Source organism: Euprymna scolopes, chromosome 41, assembly GCF_053919585.1.
Source record: "Euprymna scolopes isolate OS-2025 chromosome 41, ASM5391958v1, whole genome shotgun sequence".
Lineage (NCBI taxonomy): Eukaryota > Metazoa > Mollusca > Cephalopoda > Sepiida > Sepiolidae > Euprymna > Euprymna scolopes.
In genome coordinates this window covers 21,016,878-21,042,541 of record NC_136522.1, presented here as the reverse complement: position 1 = coordinate 21,042,541, position 25,664 = coordinate 21,016,878, and the positions used below count along the sequence as shown (strand labels likewise).

Here is a 25,664-nt window from a genome sequence, read left to right as displayed (position 1 = left end):
TTGATTCCTGGACCAAAACTTTCAGAATTTTTAAGAAATTTTGAAAATTGTCATAATTTGCCGGTTAATTGTGTCATCAAAACAAATTATGTTTTGCAAAAATCTATGTGCACAAAAAAGTTTTTTAGATGTAGTAAAATAACATTTTTAGGTTCTTGTCCAGAATTCTATCTACATTAAAAAAATCTGTATGATGAAACAAAAATATCATATTCCAAAAATCATGGACAGGGCTCTATGGACAAATTTATCTTTAGTTGACCTTTGACAACTAAATATTTTTGTTTACTAGCCAAACCCATATGATTTTTAGAATATGACATCTTCATTCTATGACGAGTATGTACATCATAAAGATTTTTCTGTGTTTTTTAATGTGATATTCTAAATATACAACAAATTTTGACGGTATAAACATTCTAATTTCTTCAGATATTTTTTAAAAAGCCTTTGTTAAAAAAAAAGAGTTGTTTTATTAAACTTTTATTGTTTAAATAATTTAACTTTGTTCGTTTCATTTATAAAAAAAAGTTGAAAAGATATTTTTCATTCAGTAGTGAGCTTTGAGAAATACAATCACCAAAAGATAAGCATCTCATTATTTCTAGTCGCCACTTTGAAAAATCACTCGCAATGTAGAGCCCTGTGTTTACTTTGTCTTTTATCCGACGCCGTTTTCTGCCATCATCTTCAAAATTCAACTTCTTACACATTACACGCAATGCTTCAAGCAAACTACAACCTTTTTTTCTTTCTCTCTCTCTCTCTATATATATATAGTTGAAAAGATATCTTTCACTCAGTAGTGAGCTTTCGAAGAGTGTCAGTGAAAGAAACGCAATCGTCAAAAGATAAGCGTTCCATTATTTCTAGTCGCCACTTTGAAAAAATCACTCGCAAATGCGACTGTTTCACTCGCAATGTAGAGCCCTGATGTAGTTTTACTTTTATAAAGAAAATCATTTTTAAGCGGTTAATGGGAATTTATAGGCATTACAACATAAATATTGCAAGTTTGAATTACTGTTGAGTTATCTCCACATTGCTATATTTTTTTTTTATATATATTGTTTTCAAAATGACAAAGAAGACATCTGTTCTTCAGTTACTTATAAAATTTGATTTTCATTTTTAAAAATGAAACTACTTAATTTACACGATTTTTGTTTGGGCACAGAAACGTACACCATGCAGATAATTTTTTTTTGTTTTTTTAATATGGGGTTAATTCTGGAAAAGGATATCGATTTTTGTTTAGAATAATTTTGATGAATTAATTATAGTGCATAATAAAACAACCTCACAGGAGCTAGATCCAAATCACCTGTGCAATTTTTTTGCTAACGTTTTTAAAAATAAAAAAAAATAATTACCTTGAAGATGCTCGATAGCCACAAACGGTGCAAGTAAAATCCAAACTGTAGGACAACGTGAACACATCTCGGATCACCTGCTCCTGTTTTTCCAGTGCAAGAAGAGCAAAAATTGGACTGTCCGCCACATTCTTCTCGCAGCCGACACGTCCCTGAATTTGCTTCCAAACACGCTCTCGGATGCCTTCCAAAATCTTCACAGCCATCTTTACAGCATCATTACGGATGCGGTTTTTTGCAGACATCATTTGCTTCGGTCCGATATTAGGCGTCTGATCAGATCGAAAATGTGATGTCAGTTCCTTCTCGCATTCCGTCAGTGTAAGACAAGCCTCATCGTAGTCTGCAAACAGGGCCTTGATTACAGATGTATCCATCCCGGGCAACTGGCGGACCCGGTTTTTGAGGATCTTGTTATGAACAAAAAGGCAGAGGATGACATCAAGCCAGCACAAGGCATCTGCGTTGGGCCACTGTAGCACAATCCTCGATTTTGCTCGTGTCTGTTTGGTCTTCGTCTTTTTCTGAACTAAATGACTAGGTAGTGGGGCTGCTGTCACAGGATCAGGTCCAGGACCAGGACCAGGTACATGGCCAGGTCCAGGTGCAAGGCCGGATCCAGGTCCAGGTGTAAGGCCGGATCCGGGTCCAGGTGTAAGGCCGGATCCGGGTCCAGGTGCAAGTCCAGGTCCGGGTCCAGGTGCAAGGCCAGATCCAGGTCTAAGTCCAGGTCCGGGTCCAGGTGCAAGTCCAGGTCCGGGTCCGGGTGCAAGTCCGGGTCCAGCTCCGGGTGTAAGGCCAGGTCCAGTTCCAGGACTAGCATCAACATCAGGAAGTTTACGTTTTGGAGGGTTCAATTTTGTAGTTTCAGGATTCAAAAATTCTGTCGGCAACAATGCTGAAAATGTTTTGTTTTGCATTGCTACCTTTCGGATGATAGACTCCATCGATTTGGGGAGGTTGAGCAAGGTCTGAGGGGTTGAGCTGGAGATATCGTGTTGTTGAATGTTTGTTTTCCCACCTATTGTGGGGGCTTTTGGATGCTCAATATCATGTTGTTTATCATTGGAATGGTGGTGAGAAAGAGTGTTAAGGGCTGGCTGGAAGTTTTCTTGTACCGGCAACGGTAGCGGAGAAGGTAGGGGTTTGCTTTTTAGAGGAGGGCAAGACTCTGGGGCCACAAAATTGTCACACGATTGCCCATTGTCATTAGATATGATTTCAATGTGGTCAGATATATCGAGAGGGTATAAGCACTGAAAAAACAAAAAAAAAAAAACATTATTATATAATCATACATATTAAATTTTTATTTCAATGGTACTTTTTTTAGTATCCTCAAAAAATTAGTATTTGCATCATCAATTCTGAGTTTCAACAAAAACTTTGGAGACAGGCAAACTTTAACGAACTTTACCAAACAAATTCTATTTATTATTAGTGCTTTTCTTTGTTTGTTTGTCTTTTTTTGTCTTTGCAAAGAATTTATTTAAAATATGCAAAGTAGTTAACCTTCATGTAACGAGCATATTAAGTTTGTTTAAATAATTTTTAAATGGAAAAGGTAGGCTTTTAATATCAATGTCAGAGTGAGAAAAAAAAACTTTATGGGTAAATAGATTTTTGTAATCTTGTTTCAGTACTTTTATACAAGACTAGCCCGTCATTGCCCGGTTATAAAATATACATAAATATTATAATTCATGTAGAATTCTTATTTATTATAAACAGAAATACCGTAGATATTAAACGTAATTTTAAATTTCTTTAAAAAAGTGAAGTAGAAAAAAACAAAAAAACTGAGATGTGTGCATGCGAGTATTATGATTTTTCTAAACAGTTCGCTTCTTGTAAGTAAAAAAAATAATTAAATAAATACTCGAGTAGAGATCAAAACCAAAATCTAAAGACACGGAGTCAAGTACGATAATCATTACACCCGCTCAACATGACTTTCAAAAGAATGTTTTCTAAACCTACTCATACTTAACATAAGGAAGCTGTCATGTTTTACGACCGCTCATGCACAACCGTGAAACAGTTGAAAACAGATAAAAATCCAGTGGCTTGCCACATACAATTTTTCAATTTTGGCTCCTTATCAGCCCTTTTTTCTGGATGAAAACTGATTAAAAAGTTTTCCACATGTCTGAATACTCTATATACCAAATTTCAAGTTTGTAGATCAAAAATTTGTTGTGTATATTCTCACTTTTATAGATATATAGACAAATCAAGCTGGGTTTTTTTTTTTATATATATCTTAACCCTAACCTAACTCTAAACTAACCCTAACATAAGTTATTATATCTTATATGCAAATCACTCCAGACAAGGCATGAAACTACTTAATGTAAGGAACTAAAAAAGAAAAAATAGGAAAGAAAATACTACTTCAAGGTCAAAAACCAGTCAACAATAAGTGCAAAATGAATTTCAACCCAAAAAAACGGAATTCTCTCCCCTTTTTCAGAAATGTTCATAGAATGTAAGAACTAAATGAGAAAAGAGAAGTGAAACCTAATGTCATTTTTTTTTTTTCAGATTTAGTTTTGCATCATTAGACAACAAGTTGACATCGATGCAGTTTGAATCTGTACCAGGTCAACGCACAACAGATGCAATCTCCATTTTACGTCAAATGCATTGTGGCACACAGCGAAATATGCGTTTTATCAGATAAGTAAAATTTAACTCGTGTTGTGGTACAAGGATAGGTACTCTTTTTGCAGAACTAAATTTAACCACATTGGAGGCAAGTAACTAGAGACATTTCTACACCCGCTATCGAAATCTTTCCTGACAGTCATTTTTAATACTTTGAAGGGTCAGAAATCAAAACCACCATTTGCTGATGACAGTGAAGTCGACAGAATACAAGTGACTCTTAGTCTTTCTTTTTTGTTAATGATTTTTTTCTTCTCCGTTTCTGAATTTTTGAGATGAGGATTAGTTATTCGTATTAATTGGATTCTTTGAACTACTGTTCTCATCTTGAGTGTCATTTTCACAATGTTTCAATCGATGTGACCTCCGACCTTCTTCATTTGTATCTTGTCAAACTCAGGAATATGGATGGAATTTCAAACGGAACCCTTTATTTACTTCACGGGGGTAGCATGTTCTTGTTCCATCGGCCATGACTGGATCGAGGTCCTAAGTAAATCACAATTATATTTTTTCGGTTGCCCACTCTGAAAATTGAACCTTCAATCTTCAGGAGAAGTTCACTTTTACAATTGATTTTACCAAGTTCTCTAACTAATGCACTGGCTGAATTTCTCTCTCTCATCTTGTTGCCACAAGCTAACAGATCCAAAGCTAGTAAATTTGGTGTATGAATTTTCGGACAGTGTAACATCAGAAAACATCTTGGAAGATCATCCGAATGTGGTCAAGAGTAAAAGACTGAAGAAAAAAAAAAAAAAAAGAAGGTAATCTAAGGCATGATCAAAAAAGTACACGCGAGGTTGTCAGTCAGAGTCTCTCCTGACTGAGTAATTGGAATATTTAAGTCATCTTTTTAAATAACATTCATAATTATATTTATATTTCCTGTGCAAAATGTTATAAAACAGCCCATAACTAATCCCATCATGTTCTTGGAAAATTCTGTGTATAAATTTTATATTCAAGGAACACTCACTGATCTGGCTTTCTATAAATGAACAGACAAACACACAAACATTCTCATATATATATATATATATATATATATATATATATATATATATATATATATATACACACACACACACACTACTTGTATCTACACAGATGCAGTGAAATATTTTAGATTTGCACAAAGCCGGTTCAACCTACCCAGAGTCAATGCTGCAGGGATTAATCCTACTATGATTGGTTATTAATAGGGATGTGACAAAAGAATATTCTTTTCATTCTTTTGACTCAAGTATATATCCGACACAGTAAGATACAGTTAATCATCCGAAAACCACATCAGTCTATATAAAAACATAAGATATTAATGGATATATACTCAAAAGTCAAAACAATCAAAAGAATATGCTGTTGTCACAGTTATTAAACAATGCATCATTCATCCTCATTTAGTGATGTACAGAGGTCTTGGTTCTTGTCCAAAATTTCCCCTACATCAAAAAACAAAAATAAAGAAAAAATCTGTATGATGTATGATGAAATGAAAATGCCATATTCTAAAAATCACAAATTGATCGAGTAGTTTTTTTTTTTAAACTAAGAAAATAGAATTTTTGAAGAAGCGAGGACAGAGTTCCTTGCTTTGCCATCTTGAACAAACAAAGGGTAATAACTCAATTCAAACTTCCTAAATTTTTTTTTAGCCTTGTAATGGCTATTATTTATCATTAATGATTTTCTTTATAAAAAAACTACTTGATCAATTTATGTGATTTTTGGAATATGATCTTTACATTCCGCGTTTTGTATGTACATCATAAAGATTTTTTTGTATCTTTGTTTTGTAATATAGGAGGATTTTTGGACCAGCATCAAAGACTCAAGTGGAAATCATAATACTAATCAATATTGAGAGGAAGGTAGTTTGAATATGTTAAGGTGCCCCTCACTCCTATTTGGATGCCCCGGGGGGGGGGGGCGTTATAGCATTGCCTCCCATAGGTCACTGGTCCCAAGCATTTTTGAACAAAGACACAAAGCCTAGTACTGGTTGATTGTTTTTGTTTTAAGGTATATCAACCCTTTTCAGGTTATTTAATGTCAAATCCAGTAATTTTGAAGAAAAGTTTTTTTAATAGAATATATTTGTTTTTTTTCAAGTTGGTTTCTATTTAACCCATAGTTGAGAACCTAACAGGTACTACCACTGCGGGTCAGTGTGAGCCTGGGAGCAATGGCAACTAAAAGGTGGCTCCACACACTCCTTAAAGCCTGCAAGCTGGGGCCTCACCATTGGATATAGTTTAAGGTCATATCCAGGACCGCCTAGTACTGAGAAATATTATGAAAAATGGAGTTATTATGTTTCTGATTTTTTGAGATGAGGATTGATATTTTATATTATTTAGACTATTGTTCTCATCTTGAGAGTAATTCGCACCATGTTTCAATCAATCTAATCTTGTTGAACTCTGGAATCTTTTTGTTGAACTCTAAAATCTGCACAGAATTTCGAATGGAACACTTTATTCAATCCACGGAGGTAGCATGCTCTCATTCTGTCCGCTATGACTGGGTAGAAGTCTTCATAATTCATAATTGTATTGAACCTTTAACCACAAGAAGAGTAACTTATAACTGAATTTTACCAAGTACTTTATCTACTATGCCATGGGTCCTTATTCAGAAACATAACATGAGGATGATGTAAATTCTTTTAATAAGAAATAAATATAATTTAGATTATTTGGACTACTTTTATCATCTTCGTTGTTTTATTGACATTCTGTTCGATGTAACTTCAGACTTTCACCAAATGCATTGCTTTTTATACTATTTGGATCACTGTTCTCATCTTATTTGTTTGTTTGTTTAGGCTATCACCGTGGAACGGTTGAGCCGGCTTCACCCGTTGAGTTAGCTGCATCTCGAATTGAGGTTGACCACGTCCGGCGATCCGATGCCGCAGTAGCCATTAGCGAGAGCCATTCCCGATTCCAGCGTCGTATTCCGTAGAGTTGAGGGCCCAGAATCAGCTCAGAGTCTTCCTTCACCGTCCTGATCCAGGTCTTCAGCTGTCCTCCGCGTCGCTTCTTCCAGCCTTGTAGTGGAGGAAGAAGCGACGTCGAGGACAGCTGAAGATCTGGATCAGGACTGATTCTGGGCCCTCAACTTGGTTGTTATTTGCACCACGTTTCAGCCAATTCAACCTCTGACCTTCTTCAAATGTATCTTATTAAACTTGGAAATCTTTCTGCCAAACTCGGGAATCTTCACAGATTTGTGACAGAACATTTTATATAATCCATTTATTTAAATTTGTAGCAGAACACTTTTTTTAATCCATGGGGGTAGCATGCTCTAATTCTGTCAGTCATAACCGGGTAGAAGTCCTAAGTAATTCGCAATTGAATTTTGTCCGCACTGAGGATTGAACAGTCAATCTCCAGAATAATGTAATTTCCAACTGAATTTTACCAACTACTTCACCCACTACACCACAGATCTTTACATTGCTTGAAATGTTGTTCAAATAACACTCAAGATGAGAACAGTAGACCGAATGATCCAAATAATACAGGAAGGGAGGTAATTTGAATATGCTTTGGGCCTGGGACGACCACCAAATTTCCCCAATCCCTTTGTATGCATTGTCCCCAACCATTTTTTAATAAAAGAAAACATTCAGTTGACGTACCCCATCAGTTGGACACAGACGGATCTTTTCTGTGAGATTTAGTTCGTATATCTGTAACTTCTTGCCGCACTCCTTACAAAGAATTTCTTCTTCTGTAGCCATCCTAGAAAAGAAAACACATCAAATGTTTGAATCACTACTCCATAAACTGTTTATCAACCATATAGATTTTTTTTAAAAACCTTTTTTGTTGAATTTTTATGTCAATTATTATGAACTAGCAGGACCTGTGGAAATTCCACAGAATAAGAAATATATTTAATTAACAAATACATTTTGATAGAGCTGATATTTTTCTGGATAGCTAAAAAACTTGGGGTGTTTTTTTAAATTAAAAAAAAAAAATAACACGCAGCAAATAAGAGTTTAACATTTCTAGTGAAATAACATCCATTGTATTTTAAATATAGAGATGACCTAAATGAGATAAATGAATAAGTACTAATAAATACTTACAAAGTAATATTGTGCTACATAGTTTAATACAAATAATAAAATCAAATTGTAAGTGACAATCTCTAAATTAACTCCTTCGATCTAACATTTCTTGGCTACGTTTTTTTTTCTGCAATGTTTCTTTCAAATGTTTTTTACACCCAACATTTCGCCTCCTACTTTCTTAACTGTATTTTGTTTTTCGTAAATAAAGGAAATTTTTTATTTGCTTTGGGTGTTTTTTTTTTTGTTTGTATTTTTTTTTGCTAACGTTTCAATTGCACAGAAAGTCATATAGCTAGTAATCGGCTGACTACAATATGGTTGTCTTCAAGTCTAACGTAAATAAGTTCTTGATGAGCCGTTCCATATAAGTTATCAACTTTACCAAATTTTCATTACTAATGATTACTATAATGTCCAATTTCTACTGTACACTCTTTAACCCTTATCCTTGAGTGGCCTCTTGGCCTTGATAATGTGGTGATGCCTATGTAAAAAAAAAAAAAAAAAAAAAAAATTGTCTGTATTTTTTAGATGATACTTGGATAAATGTCTAGGACCACTCGGCCGAGTTCAGTCCTGAACGAAGACAGTGAAAAGTAACATTCAAAACAGAGAATCAGCAACTATGTCCCAGAGCCTAGCTGGAGTCCGAACACGGTATCCCCGTAATAATAATAAAGGGTTGGGTTCGAGACTCCTAACAAACGGTTCCTCAATTCGATACAAAGCACCTGATGAAGGCCGGAGGGCAAAACGGCCGAAACGTTGTGACTATAACAACCAAGATGAGGAAGTCAGTCCGACAATCTCAATAAATCGGTATCATTATAATAATATACTAGCCTGGGTACCTGGCGTTGCCCGGCTGTTTGGAGGTGTGTGTTGAGCAAAATAAGAAAAAAAGTGGTAGTAGACAGGCTCGAACCTGTACTGCAAGGGCGGAAAAGAATGTGAAAAAAAAAAAAAAACGTGACGTGTTTGCTGTTGCACCCATCACAAAACCAGAAGTAACTAAGGTTTAAATTAAATCGAAAAGAGGTGATGACTTTCGAAAATATTGGCAAAAAAAGCGACCACCCCTCCTCCCTGTAGAAAAGGGTCTAGTTGAAGGCGAAGGAATTAATGTTTTTGGCCAATTTTTCGACATTTGTCATCCGAAGGGTCAACCCTCAAAATGATACCGATCTTGTGAAAATCCGTCACCTCTGTTGAAAGTTTTAGGCAGACAGGTGAGATTTATATTATAGATGTTATCTATACTATTAATAAAATTCTAAATGTTTATTTATTTATTTATGTGTGTGTGTGTGCCTATATACCAATAAAACTTTCGAACAGATGCACCGAATTGAAAAATTCTTTTTTCACATGAAAGGTGTGAGTCCGTAGATTGTCCTTATCGGTATAAGATTTGTAACGAACAATGCTGAGTCACACAAAAAGCCTGACATAAGGGTCTTTGGGCTGTTTCGTAAACTTTTTGAAAAAGTTATCTGCCTATGTCAACAGAATTTAGTACTGTCTGTATGCAGTCGCAGTAACATCTTTCGGCATACGGACAGGACTTGTGGCGCAATGGATAATGTGTCTGACTACGGATTAGAAGATTCCAGGTTCGAATCCTGGCAAGTTCGTAATAATTTTAACCATCATTTTATCCAACGTTTACTCATAATCCTTACCCTTGGAGTATTTTTGTTTTTTCAGTGATTTTATTTTATGCATATGGGAATTTCTCATACTGCGAGTTCACAAGGTAAGTATTGATGGTAAGATGATGTTGAGTGTACTTGATGTTGAGTGTACTTGATGTTGAGTGTACTCGATTTTGTGTTTGACTTGGCGTTGTGTGCCGACGTGGCGCAGTTGCTAGTAAGAAATATATGTTTATGAAATTATAAAAACAAAAAAAAAGATTGAAAAAAGTGTTTTCAATAACATATTAATGATATACAGGTATGAGAGAAAAAAATAAAGGAACTGATTTGCCTTGTTACAGTTTCCAGTAGCGCTCCGCAGAAAATTAGGGAAGACGTTAGCTGACTATAACCGGATTATTTAATGCCAGATAAAATTGTCAAAGAGAATAGGATGATTATTTGGCTTTCTAGAATAAACTACTCTCAAAGAAATTTTAAATTGAAAGTGAAAGCATTACTATCAGAAGAGAATTTTACTGGAGGAGAGAAACATCACTCCTAGAAAAACGTCACTTCTTTGAAAAAATTACTCCTTGGCATTGGTAATCTTGTCCTCAATCTGATCCCAATCCAACGTCTTCTATCTGTTTGGGAAGAAAATAAAAAGGAGAAATAATGTTTTGAATTTTTGAAGAATCAGTTTAAATAATATGGGTGGGAATGAACTTATAGATACTAGGGCATGACGTGACCAGCCAATTGATCAAAGTGGAACTTTTCGACCTTCCATCTAACCGTCGTAAAGGCTCAAGTGGAAGAACGCCTCAGCCACTAGGATTCCATTCTACTACACGATGGGTTGCCATCCACAATCTACAAGTGGACCCATTTTCTGAATTTTGTTAGATATTAGTCAGGCAATGCAGACAAAATTATTTATGTTAAGATGTTTTAATAGAAAAGAATGTGAGAACACAAACAATAATTTAAAAAGAGTTTGACCTCTAGAGTGACGTTGTCTTATGTAGAGGTCACTTAAAGTGATGTGGACTTAAGGTAGAGCTTGAAAAACATGTATGATTAGTTTAATCAAGAATTGTCACAAAGAGAAAGCAGTCAGTCGGTCAGAAAGAGAGAGAAAGAGAAAGAGAGAGAGAAAGAGAGAGAGACTGTCACAACTTTTTCACTGCCCGACATCCAACTCAACCACGTACCCCGCCTCATACGCTTTCAAAAATGTCAAAACACCAGTAATAATTTATAATCAAAAGCTGATTGTCGGTGTAAAATTAAAAATGATATAGTTTTTTATAGATCAACTGTGTTGTGGTTTTATTCACTATCTGTGTACATATATATCTTATACCAGTGACAAAAGTAGATGTCAATAATTATATAGACTGGACAAACACATTTTTGAACAACCGGCCGCAGAAAATAGGTAACACCTCAATTTAAGTATTTTTATTTGCCAATAAAATTAATTTATTGAAATTGACCGACTAAAATGAAGTGAACCAGAATTACTGAAAGAAAATGGGTTTAACATAAACTGTTTTGTAATCCTATCGTATAGAGAGATAGTTACTATAAACAAATCATAGGCAGTGACATTACAATCAGAAGATTGTGCTTGTTTCTGCTTCCTCTCTCTCTCTCTCTCTGCTGAATCATGTCAGCAGTAGATGTGCTTCTACAGTCGAAAGGCACCTTCCTTCATGCCAACCCTATTGAAGTAAAGTTAAAATATTTAAAACCACAATATTTAACTTCTTTCCGTTTTCAAAGATACAAATAAAAATGTGAACCGCATTGTTTTTTTAATAAGATATTGTGCATATTTCTCGCCAATTCAATCAGTTCAGACAGTAGATAGTTTATGGGTGCGACACTCAACAGATGAGGGTGGCAACAAATCTCTGAAAGAATTACTAGACAATGAGAGAATGATCACCATCATCATCAGACTAGAACCGAGTCAAAGCATAGTATTATTTTGCACTTAGCTATCTGTGCTATGTAACAACCTTTTACAGGGCTCAAACTTATCTTTAGTTGACCTTTGACAACTAAATATTTTCGTTTACTAGCCAAATACAAAAGTTACTAGCAAAACCCACATGATTTTTAGAATATGACATCTTAGTTGTGCGACGAGTATGTATATCAAAGATTTTTCTGTGTTGTTTTTTAATAAGTGTAATTTTAAATATACAACAAATTTTATGTTGATACTTGAAGGTATAAGCATTTTAATTTCTTCAGATATTTTTTAAACAAAAGCAAAAAAAAAAAAGTATATTATTTTATTAAACTTTTATTGTTTAAATAATTTAACTTTGTTTGTTTTATAAAACAAAAGTTGAAAAGATATCTTTCACTCAGTAGTGAGCTTTGGAAGATTGTCGGTGAAAGAAATACAATCACAAAAAGATAAGCGTTTCATTATTTCTAGTCGCTACTTTGAAAAATCACTCGCAAATGCGACCATTTCACTCACAATGTAGAGCCCTGTATTATTTCTGTAAATTTCCTTTGTGTTCACCATGTTCTGTAATATTTGAGGATAATTTTTTTAAAAGAATCAAAAGTTACCCTTCTGTTTACAATGGTCATTGTTCTATGTGTGAAAAATGAATGGTCAAGGTACCCAATTTTTTTTTAATAAAATTCCATCAACTATTTATTTAACACTAATTTATCTTATATTTTCAAAGTCAAATCCACAAAAGCCTTTAAGCTTATAAATCAAACTTTGCTTTTGACAAACCAATTTTCATTTGTTATCATTATACCATGTTATTTGCAATAATATACTTTACAACAATCTATTTAAAAAAAGATTTATTTGAGCCCAGGCAATCTGTTAAAACCTTTTAAGCTAATAAACGAAAAAGAAAAAAAAAAAAAAGCAGTAAGGGGAATAACTCATTTTTATTTCATGAACGTAAGATTTGACTCACATACAACTAACATTTTATTTAGTTTCTGTTTGTATACAGGTTTCTGGATATGTGTATATAGATGTATGTACAGGATTCTAAACTAATTAACTGATCATTATAAATTTTGGAACATGGTTGCGAGGTGTAAGGGTGGATTTTTAGAATATGACGTCTTTTATTTAGTTTAATTTCACACAAAGAGAGAAAATTCAGATACCTCTATTATATTTTAACAATATTAGATATCAATTAATGGATATTCCGCAAAATTTCAGTAGGGTTTTAGGCGGCATGATATAAGCATAACTGGGTTTGTATTACTGTAACAAAATAATTTATCAATTTACGTGATTTTTGGAATACAACATTTTTGTTCCGTGACGAGTACGTGCATCATAAAGATATTTGGGTTTGTATTACTGTACACATGGATTCGAAAAAAGTTGTCAAAAAACAAATATATAACAAATAAATGTTATCAAAAGCAAAATAAGTTACTTTTCTACCAAACTGGATATATTTTTCATGTTTTTATTCAATGTAACATGCTTATTCAGCTCAAAAAACATATATTGTTTACCGATGTACTGGAAAATTCAAAATGGCGCCCGACTCTCTCTTTAACACGGTAAGTTCGGGAAAAGGTGTTATAAATAATAAACTAGACAAAATACTACCAAAAAACCACCGAATATATGTCAACCTATGTCACGGTAATATATATTGAGCGAGTTTCTAACAGTATTTTGTCTAGTTTTATATTTACAGCACCTTTTCCCAAACTTACCGTGTTAAAGAGTCGGGCGTCATTTTGAATTTTCCAATACATCGGTAAACACAGTATGTTTTTCGAGCTGAATAAACATGTTACATTAAATAAAAACACTTAAAACCTATCCAGTTAGGTAGAAAAGTAATTTATGTTGCCTTTGATAACATTTATTTGTTATGTATTTGTTTTTTGACAACTTTTTTGAATCTATGTGTACAGTAATACAAACCCGCATAACTTCCTTAAAAAAAAAAAAAAAAAAAAAAAAAAAAAAAATGTACAAATTTGCATTAAATTTTATCTGTAATCATTAGACACCAATTAAGCAAGATTCCTTTAATTTCACTTTTTTCTTAAGCACTCTTAAGCTTAAGCTATAAATTTGGGGTATTTTCTAGAATACAAATGATGTAATGGATTTTGATTAAAATTCGAATAAGGATTTTAGACATAAGGTTTTAGTAGCATTATATTTTTGATCTTCATAAAATGACAAAGGTAATGCAAAACTGTTCTAGGAATTTTACACGTTCTGGGTATTCCGCTAATTCTGTACAAGTTTTGAAAATTTGCAAATAAAAAAAAATTAAAAACTAAAATAACTTCATTGGACGCTCTGCAACGTCCAGTAGACATAGCGAGCTAAAATTTTCTCGTATTCATTTAACAACATGAAAAAAAAAATACAGTAAATAAACCTTTTTAGTATAAAATCGTCCATGGTGTTTTTTTTTTTTGTTTTTTTTTACACAGGAGTCACCACTTATCAAGGCCCGGAGGTCACTCAAGGATAGGGGTTAATGAGTGTACATTAGTCAGTGGGACAATATCGTAGTAATCGTTAGTAGTGGAAATTTGGTAAATTGGATTACTTAAGGGGAAACGGCTCATCAAGAACTTGTTTACGTTGGACTTGAAGATGACTATATTGTAGTCAGCTGGAAAGCAAGGAAATGGGAAAGAGTTCCACAGGCGGGAAGTTCTAAGAAAAAAGCTTTGTTCATGGAATCTACGTTTAGGTACAGATAAAGAGTGGGGGAAATTATTGATAGTGGTTTCAGCTAGACGATTCTAGTTTAAGGCTGTTAATTATTTACAGTAAAATAAGTTTCAGCGTTATTCTCAAACAGATATGAAATCATAATTAGGGCGGTGACAACAGAATATTCTTTTCATTCTTTTGACTCAAGTATATATCCGACACAATAAGACACAGTCAATCAACTGAGAACCACATCAGTCTATATAAAAACATAAGATATTAACGGATATACACTCAAGAGTCAAAATGGAAAGAATATGCTGTTGTCACAGTCTTAATTATAATATCTAACCAAGGGAGAAAATCTATCTCACACACAGTATTTTTCACAAGCAGATCATGATTTATGTGATTTTCTGGAGTGTGCAGTAGTAGCAACAATTATAAATGATAATAAACATGTAACAGAGCACAGACGTGCATATGCAATGCAAAATAACGTCATTGCAAGAAAAAAAGACTGTGAAAAGGAGAGAGAGAGCATGTTAGAGAGGACGATCATGTGAGAGACATCACAGACGTAATGAGAAGTCACGCATGATGGGAGAATGAGGTCATAATAAATATCGTCGTTGCATGAAAAAATGAATTCAAGTTTTCCTTTTTTTGTGCTCCTTTGCAACATAGACCACTACGTGTGGGTTCTGTGCATAAATGTGTGTCACGGTACAACAGCAGCAGCGACAGCTATCAGTTTACAATTTTTAATCCGTGCTTAATTTCTAAGCTTGGTGCTGATTGGTGCAAACATTTAACTTCCTTTCTGGATTACCCAATTAGAGACCATCTCTCATGCAAGCTAAGCATATTACGGAAGATTAGAAAAGCACACTATTTCCTCTTACTATGAACAACTGATCGCATTGCTCAAATCGACTGCTGAACTTCTTTCTTGGGATGAAGCTAAAACCTGCCAGGCCATTTAGGCTTTAGGTTCAATAAGAAGACCCTAGAATCCAACATTGAGACCGCCAACATAGGTGGACAAACTGCAACACACACACAGCTGAATAAATAAAATATTTTCGTGTGCTGGAATGTTTTCATCTTAAATTCTATGCAATTATGCAGAATGTAGAAACTGTGCATAAAAAGAATTCGTCATAATCAGGGTTGTGATGTCGGATGGTGAAAGTCCGACTCCGACTCCTTGAATTCCTAAAATGCAGACTCGGACTCCTTTGATATCTTAGACTCCAACTCCCGACTCCTTGACCACTAGGTGGAAATCTATTCGGCAGATCGATATACCAACCTTCCACACCTATTCAGCATTTTATAATTCCTTTTCATGTATATCATTTTTTTTGTCTAACATTCACTTGCATGATAAATATACTCACATATACTCTATACCAGCTTTATTTATTTATTTTACGTTAACTCATAACAAGGCATATCACCACTTGGACGAAAAAGGCTACTTTTTGAGACTATGTCTAGGAAAGATTAGCAAGATTTCGGTTTATGTTACATTTAAACTTCTACATATCAGTACGACCAGGAAAGCAGGTAGCAGGAAGGGAATTCCAAAGTCCAACTGTTCAAGGGAAGAAACTATTAGAATAGAAAGCTTTTTGGCATCTAGGGACCTCAACAGTGAAAGGGTGAGATCTTATTGCTGAACGGGTTTGTCGGAGATATGTACGGGGTACAAGTGCAACAAGTTCATCAGAACACATTCCATTAAAACATGCACAGAGATGCAACATTGTGACGCTGGGACAAGAGCTGGAGCTTAGTTGATAAAGTGGGACCGATTATATTGACAACTTTTTTTTGTACCCTATCCAAGATGGAGAGACTAGAGGTAGATGCACCAACCCAGATGTGGCAACGACACTCCATGCATGAGTGAATGGTGGCCTTGTAGAGGTATGGGATACCCTTAGGTGTGAGTAGTCTTTTAGCTCGATAGAGGGAACCCACCATCTTTGCAGCAGTCTTTGCAATGTCCTCTATGTATTTGTTCCAGTTCATATTATCCACAAAGTAAAATATGGTAAAATAGTCCCAAAAAAAGAGGTTAAAGGTAGAATTCTCAGGTAGGGTGTTTTTTTTTTCATCGATATAAGCAGTTTGAGAGTGTCTTGTAATTGTTAAAGGAGAGCAACTTAGTTTTACTAGCATTAAATATTACCATCCATTTGCGTCCCCATTCACCTATGGTCGTTAGGTCATTTTCTAATGATTTTTCCATTCTCTTAGATTTATTTACATCTTTTCTTCCCTAATGCATGTTATAGTGCATTGTATCATCAGCAAATATACCCATCTCGGACACAATATTATCAGGGAGGTCGTTTTTGAATATCAGGAATAATAATGATCCAAGGATCACCCCCTCAGACACTCCCGCATTAATGTTATGCTGCTTGGATGTATGTCCATCAATGACAACCTGTGTGCTTTTATTGTCTAAGATGGATCTAATTATATTTAGTATACGTCCAGTTATAATGTACAGTTTAATTTTCATTAGCAGCCCTTTGTGCTAGACTTTGTCAAAGGACTTGGATGTATCATGTATCGCAGACATGAGAAGGGGTGATTTTTACATCATCTAATATGGCTTTAGTCCTCATAGGGAAATTTGGGAGGGAGTTGTTTGTTGGCTCTAAGGTGGAGTTAGAGGCAATCGCTAGGACAGCAGTTCCGCCTTTTCCGTTACCGTGCATGCAACCTTCTGGTTGTTGCTTAGTGGAGGAATTACTGATTGTCCTTTATTCACTACACTAGTATAGATTTTTCCGAAATGACGAGTCTCTATCTTTTGCGATTCTATGCCTTCCCTGATTATTTCAATATGCTTTCTTTTGACTGTCACTATTGCTCTCTTACAATGATTTCTAGCATCTACGAATTTTGCCTATTTGTATTTGACTTATGACGTACAAACTGGCGGAATGCATGCTGTCTTTGTGCAATAGCAGCTTCACAATCTGTAGTGAACAATGGGGGTGAGTGGGGATTGCTATAATACTTCCGTGTGGGAACATGTGCTTCAATTCCCGCTTTTCACCATTCAGTTGTCTTATTAGCACTCTGTTCAGCAGGAAGAGAGAAGATATCGGTCCATGGGGCATCTCAGATGTGTTCTCTAATGGTTTCTGTGTAAGCCCTGTTGTAGTACCTTTTGGTTTTGAGCAATGATTCCTCACTTTCAGGTTGGGATTTAAATGTGATATCAACGGATACCACTAGGTGGTTTGCGTTTCCAAGTGAACTGTGAGCATTAGTCACACAATCCTCAGGTACTGTGGTGAGGAATAAGTCTAGAAGTGAAACCTGAGGTTCACGATCTGGTAGGCCAATTGGAAACATTACTGTCTATGTGAGGGAATGGGCTATAGAGAAGCTATTAGTGTAGCGTCCAGCTGCATCTGTATAACCTGAGAAACCGAGCCAATTTTTATGGTGGACATTAAAGTCACCAAACGCATGTATTTGGGCGTTACTATCTAAGGAGAGTGCTGCATCTATACTATCAGAGACATGATCGATTAGGGTACAATTCTGACTTGATGAAAAAACAACAGAGAAAATATAAGTAACTAACGCAGTGATGAAATGTTAGTTGAAAGCACATAAAGCCTGGTCATCAGATTCAAGATTTTTTTCTCTAGTTTAAGGGAGGGTGCTACGAATATAGACTCTAAGTGCGAGTCCTTACAGTAAAGAGGGAGGTATCCTGTAATGTTAAAGTAGTTGGAGGGGATTGAAGGGTGTAAGTTTGTTTCACTTAATGCTAAGATATCCGGGGAGTTTACTAAAAGGTAAGAGTCTACATCATCTATATTACCTCTAAGCTCACGGATATTTGTGAAAGCGAATCTCAAGAGCAGAGTCGAATTGTTTTTTTTTTTACATGGTGGTCACTACTTATCAAGGCCCGGAAGCTACTAGGGGATAAGGGTTATTGCATGTACAATAATCAATGGGATAGTATCGTATTAATCGTTAATATTTGAGATTTGATAAGGTGTCTTACTTAAGGGGACGGTTCAACAGGAATTTGTTTATGTTAGACTTGAAGACATCCAAGTTGTCAGGTGGGAAACAGCTTTGTTCATGGAATCTACATTTTGATTTAGGCACAGATAAAGAGTGGGGAAAATTATTGACAGTGGTTTCAGCTAGACGGGTGTTTATCATGAAAGATTGGCGAGGGGGGACTAGAGATTGGAGCTCAGACGAGCACTTGCCATGCAAGTAACGATAAAACAAAGACAGGCTCACAACGTCTCTCCTGTGGAAGAGAGGTTGCAGGGAAGAGAAAAGGGCATCCCCCACTAAGCCACGAAGCCTATTTTGTACTCTGTCAAAGCAGGATAGGCTGTTTTTTGCAGCTCCTGCCCAGATGTGGCAGCAGTATTCCATCCTTGGCTTTTATATAGATAGAGAATTGCATCAGCAATAAGATATCTTCTGGAGTGATAGAAGGATCCTACCATTTTTCCAGCAACCTTGGCAACAGACTTGATGTACATGTTCCATTTCAGATCAGGAGTAAAGGTCAAACCCAGAAGCTAATCAAAACATGGAGACTCCCCAAGACGAGAGCCATTCATTTCAATTGATGCCAGATGGGGATCAGGGCGTTGATGATGTAAAGATAGGAGCTTGGTTTTAGATGCATTAAAAGTAACCAGTCACCTCTCCCTCTACTATACCACGCGCTCAAGATCAGAGGAGAGAGAATCAGTGAGAACTTTGTCATTTACAGCCTTTGGTGTATGGCCATCGATAGTTGTGTCATCAGCATAGATGTCAACGAATGATTTAAGTATGTGTTTTGGGAGATCATTGATGTAGATCAGGAAGAGAGTTGGGCTCAGGATGGACCCCTGAGGGACTCCAGCATTAATACTGTGAGCCTCTGATTTCTGCCCATTAACCACTACTCATGAGCCTATCAGAGAGAAATGATTTAATAATTGAGAAAACGTTTCCAGTTATACCGTAGCTGGAAATCTTGTGAAGTAGGCCTTTATGCCATACCTTATCGAAAGCCTTTGATATGTCAAGAGCAATTGCCCTAGAAAGGAAGCCTTTGTCGAGAGATTCGCTAATCCTATGAGATATAACCGTTAACACATCTACTGTAGATCTAGCAGAACGGAAACCATATTGCGTGTCACTAAGAAGGTTATCTTTGCTGAAGTGATTGACTACTCCTCTATTTAATATGGATTCCAGCAACTTACTCATGACACACAGGAGACTTATTGGTCTGTACTGAGAGGGGATGAGCGATCACCTGAATTCTTAAATACAGGGCATACTGATGAGGTTTTCTAAGGTGTTGGGAAGTACTTCTCCTTAAGGCAACGCTTAAACAGTTTTGTAAGTATGAGGGCAATTCTGGTTGAAGCTTTTTCAACACGATAATTGGAATGCCGTCAGGGCCAGTTGCTTTACTGGAATCAAGGTTCTTGATTAGCTTGGCGACATCACATACAGATATTTGTATGTTGCATAGCGTGTTGTCTGTTATAGGAGGAAATACAGGGAGCTGATGGCCTTCGTCGCATAGGGTAGAATTAATGGCAAAGTTCTTGGCAAATGTTTTGGCCTTGTCTGCTGACGAGATGATCTCAGGTCCATTGATGATGGTTGGAATAGAACGCACGCTTATGTTCAGGATCCTGTTTGCTATTTGCCAAAACTGGTGGGGACCAAGCCACTGCTCAGCTACTTTGGATTAAATGGACTGAGCATATAGCTTTCTTGAATTTTTATTACTCTTTTACAGTGGTTGCTGGCAGTCCTGAAAGCAGCTTTAGTCTCAGTATATCTATTATGTTGATAGCTATGGAAAATGTGATTTTTGTGTGTGATGGCAGCAGCACACTCTGGGCTGGCTGTTAGGTTTTTGTTAGAATTTTTTGGATGGTATGAATCGGTCTATGCCTACAATTAACCATTCGGTAAGGTTTGATACTATAGAGGACACATCTTTTTAAACATGGAATGCAGAGGTAGATCAGATATAAATGTATGGAAGCTATCCCAGTCAGCCATAGAGTATCGATATACAGTACGGTAGAGAGGTACGTCTGAAGACTTATTACATTTCATTTTTATCTTAACTGATAACTGTGGTCGGAGGATCCCAGAGGAGATAGAATGGAACATGAACATAGCTCAGGGGAAGTTGTGAGAAATGGTCTAGAAGGCTTGCATACTGACCGGTAGTATCGGGCACACGGATGGGTTCATGAACAATTTGAGTGAGGTCATAGGCAATGGCAAAATCATAACAGAACCTTCCCTCATCATCTGTCTTGTTCGAGTGGGTCAGCCATTCCACATTGTGAACATTGAAGCCACCACAAATGTGGATCTTAGCTGAATGATGAGCAGACAGGATGTGGTTAATTTTCTCAGATATACTCTTAAAGATAGTAACTCCGCTGTCGTGGGGGCGATAGAGGGCAAATATAAATGCGGTGGTGTAAGCAAGTGCAACCAGAAGCATATATGAGGTAAATTAGGGTCTTCTCTGGAGATATCCCTACCACAACGCTCTGATCTCCTATCTGGCATCAATTGAAATGAATGGCTCTCGTCTTGGGGAGACTCCATGTTTTGACAAGCTTCTGGGCTGGATAAATGGTGGGATCGTTCTAGCGCTCTAGTAGATATCTCACTGCTGATGCAATTCTCTACCTGAGTAAGAGTCAGGTACATCCAGAGATGGAGTACTGTTGTCACATCTGGGCAGGAACTGCTGGAAACGTTTTATCATACTTCGACAAAGTTCAAAATAGACTTTGTAACCTGGTGGTGGTGCCCTTTTCTTTTCTCTGCAACCTCTTCCCACAGAAGAGGCATTACGAGCCTGCCTTTACTCTATCACTATTTTCATGGCAGGTGTCTGTCTGAGCTCCAATCTATGCCCTCCCCCTCACTAAACTTTCATGAAAAATACTCGTCTAGCTGAAACCACTATCAATAATTTCCCCCACTCTTTTTCTGTGCCTAATCCTAAACGTAGATTCCATGAACAAAGTTTCTTTCCTGTGGAACTCTCTTCCATTTCCCTGCTTTCCAGCTGACTACAATTTGATCATATTCAAGTTCAACATAAACAAATTCTTGATGAGCCACCCCCTTAAGTAATCCAATTTACCAAATTTCCACCACTAACGATTACTAGGATATTGTGTCATCGACTTGTGTACACTCATTAACCATTATCCTCGAGTGACCTTTGGCCCTTGATAAGTGGTGCCTCCTTTGTAAACAAAAAAAGGAAGAAGCTATAAAGGGCTATAGTACCATGGATTGCTTCTTATTGATTTATGCCCGTTATTTTTTGGGGTGGAGGGGATAAGATTGTAATTCCAGATTGATCCCAAAATAATCCAATTGCCAAATGGAATTTGGCAATTCCACTGGATAACTTTCAGATTACAATCCGATTGTTATCCAATGTAATCTACAGTTATCCCACTCAAAGACAGAACTTTCATTGATCTTGTGTGACATCACAACCAAAACGAAAACAGCTGTCCAGACAGGATTTGCAGTGATCTGAAAGACCGAAATATCTTGAAGTGGAAGCATTACAGTACAGTACAAAATATGATATATCTTCAAAAATAAAAGCAAAACCATACAAAAACTGCTAAATTGTGCAAGCCACTGATTAGGAAGCAATTAAGTTATTGCTTATTCACTAAACCTGTATCTTATTTACTTATACTGCTTCCCTCTTTTTGGAAATCATAATTTCTCATTCTATGACTAAGTGTAATGTTTAAATATAAGGCCTATACTGGCCACAAGCATATTGCTACTGATTTATGTTACTAAAATAAGTGGCACAAATGTTATTTCTAAATGTCTGCTTTAAAGGGATAATGCTTTGCTTCCAAGACGCCTTCCTGTTTTGCATGATAAACATTTAAAATCCTTATACTCTTAAATCCTCCCCAAATCCCTGTATATCTATATAGTATACTAGCATTTCAGCCCAGCGTTGCCCGGGTGTTTGGAGGTGTATGCTGAGCAAAAAAAAAAAAGAGTAAATTTTTTTATAATTTGACCCCTATTATGACCCCTTAAAATTTATAGTTTCGGGCTCAAATCACTTTATTAAATTAGATCCAGGTTCAAGGAACCTATATCTAAAATTTCAAGTGTCTAGACCCGAAATTGTCGGAGAGTTCTTAATGGTCAAATCGTTGAAATTTGACCCCTTAACAGGCAAATTTCTGGCTGACACCCGTCACATCGATTTTCCCAAATCTCAGTACCCGGTATTTCAAATTTCGAGTCTATAGACTAAAAATTGACAGAGTTATTGCGTAGGGAAATGTACACAGACAGACAGACAGACAGACACGTTCACTTTTATAGATATATAGATTAATGCTGTATTCTTGTATCATCTCTCCTGTTTCAACTGGACAAAAACCAATTGCTCTTCTCCCTAAGCTGATATAAAATCACATACTTTACATGTATCTTGGGAGGAGAGTTTAGCTTCCGGTCCTAAACTTTAGTAGGCTGACCTTTCAAAATCGATAAATACTAAACATCTATAGATTTCTATTGCTAAGGCATGCATTAGGTTAACCTATATTTATACTCTAAAGAATATCTATAAAATAGATAACTGATAGCCACAGTTTGTGCCCAGATTATAAGTGATCTGTATTAATTAGCAACTATATCTTTCTTTCATTAGATGGGATAAAGTACTGGTGATCATCTTTACTTGAAAACTAACACCTAAAGCACATTTCGAAATGTACCCTAACCCTTATACTATAATTTTCCAATTAGTCACTAATCCACAAACCACATTTGATCTTTTCTTAACCTAGTAGATATTCACCTTTAATCTACACCCTACACTCATACATACCTCCTTTAAAAATGTAACCAATCTTAATCCTATTCTGAGGAGTATAACTTCAAAGCAGATACTAACTCTTTGATACTAACTCTATCAATCTTCACTATCCATGCAACCAGGTGCAGGAAAAACCCTCTCAGTGCTGATGGACCAGTAGATCTGGTTAGGTCATCCATCTAGGATAAGGAAAACTCCAATTTATAAACCTTTGCCACTGACTTCATACGTCTTGGCACCAAACAGGGGAGGGGGGGCCTCCTCATTCCTGGACGACAACCTCCTTAGAGCTGGTGACTTGATCAAATCACTGGTTTGCAAACCTAAACTGCTTAAGGAGTATAGATAGGCTCTGCCTATCTATACTCCATATTCCTTCTTTGCCTATTAGCCAGGAGCAGAGGTGTGGCCACAAGGACTCATTAGAGACGCCCAGTGCTTAGCCTTGTTTCCTAACTAGAGCAATGAATGCCGTCTCCTACATTTGCCTTATTCCCTTCTCCTATAACTGGACACCTTGGGGGTGGTTATTTACCATATTTGCTAACATGATTGGACTGGGCCACTCTTGTCGGACAAGTTTGAGGGTACCGGTTTGACAGTTGCTGGTTGCTGTTTCCAACTGACAGTACAGAAGCGTTTTGATAGTGCTTAGAGCAGCTATTCTATCATCAGTTGTGTAATATCGGGATATTTGTAGTGCCATGTTACACATGGAAAGGCACCCTGTACTCATCTCTGGTGGGCGTTCCCGAGACCATTCTTGTGGATGATGAGCCGGCTGATGGTCTACTCGTGTTGCATGATGGTGCCTATGCACATGCGTTTTGCCTAGCACCTCAATCCAAAAAAATGTTCAAACCAGACACACACTCATGCCTCCTCCCTTGAAGCTTACATTTACACATATCCAAGGACTTAGAACTATCTTAGAGGATGTAGAATAATTTCTCCTAGCAAACTCCCCGGATATCTTAGCACTAAGTGAAACTAATTTGCACTTCTCCATCCCCTCTAACATCTTTAACATGTCTGATTATCTTACACTTTGTTGTAAGGACTTTAACAGGAACGGACTTGGAGTCTATATTTGTAACACCCTCCCCATGTCTAGGGAATCTAAACTAGAATCAGGTGACCAGGTCTTCATGTGCTTTAAACTAAATTTACTACATAGCGTTAGCTACTTATATTTTCTTTATTGCTCTCCATCCAGCCAGGACTGAACTATAATCAATCGTGTCTCTTACAGCACTCTCCCTTGACACTAACGCCAAAATACATGTATTTAGTGACTCTAACGTCCGCCACAGAAATTTGCTTGGCTTCTCTAACTTCACTGACACAGCTAGTAGCATCATCCATAACTATGCTATACCCCATTCCTTGACACTCACAGTAACATTCCCAACCTGTCTCCCAGATCGCCAGGACCAGCAAGCCTCACTTGTGGATCTATTTCTGACAAGAGATCTCGAGGATCGTGTAACAAATGCTGATTGCCCACTCCGGAATGCTGATCATGCTGTGATAATGATAGAATCACTCTAAACTCTCAAACCCAAGTTGAAGAGCCATTGCTCAAAACGACAACGTACTAAAATAAGGCGGACTGGGATGCCATTAGCGATCGCATGAGCAAATATCTTTTCTCTTTCTGCAGAATAGTGCGCAAATGAGACTACTGAATGGTTCAACGCAGCAATGAAGCACATGTTCCTACACAGAAGTTCTATAGCAAACTCCACCCTACCCAATGGTTTACTTCTACTTGCACAGCTGCCATTGCTCAGAGACAACATGCATACCGTAGATTTATCTGGCATAAGTCCTGTACAAATGGACAAAGTATATAGAAGCTAGAAGTAATTGTAAGAAAGAAGTAGCAACAGTTAAGAGTGAATATACTGAAACCACCAGGAAATGCATTGAAGCGCAGAAATTAGGAACTCATGATTTCTGGAAAATTTACAACAGTGTAGTAAATAATGGGCAATCAATAATTCTCCCACTACCTAACAATCATGAGGTTGTTTGTACAGCAACTGAGAAAGCTAACATGTTTGCCTGTTATTTTCCCTCAAACTCTACCTTGGACCCATCTAACCATTCCCTCCCTGATTTTCCTCTGTGGACAGAAACCACACCAGACGATCTGAAAATCACCCCTTCTCAAGTAGATGATATCATAAAAAAACAGACCCCTCAAAAGCATGTGGACGTGATCTCATGCCGGCTGTGCTATTAAAAAGAAAAATGCTCCGCT

At 36.5% G+C, this 25,664-nt stretch overlaps 1 protein-coding gene and 1 non-coding gene across 2 annotated transcripts in view; one reads left to right on the top strand and one right to left on the bottom strand.

Moving 5' to 3' along the window:
- LOC145266401 (uncharacterized) overlaps positions 1-25,664 on the bottom strand; it is a 109,335-nt gene that overhangs the window by 32,469 nt on the left and 51,202 nt on the right. Inside the window, exons 2-3 of the mRNA XM_080122047.1 lie at positions 7,693-7,795; positions 1,374-2,629 (exon numbers count right to left, since the gene is read on the bottom strand). Coding sequence (XP_079978173.1) covers positions 1,374-2,629; positions 7,693-7,794 — 1,358 coding nt within the window. The 5' untranslated portion in view covers position 7,795. The remainder of the gene's footprint in view (positions 1-1,373; positions 2,630-7,692; positions 7,796-25,664) is intronic.
- Positions 9,695-9,767, top strand: Trnar-acg (transfer RNA arginine (anticodon ACG)). The gene has a single exon. It is a non-coding gene; the product is annotated as a tRNA-Arg (tRNA).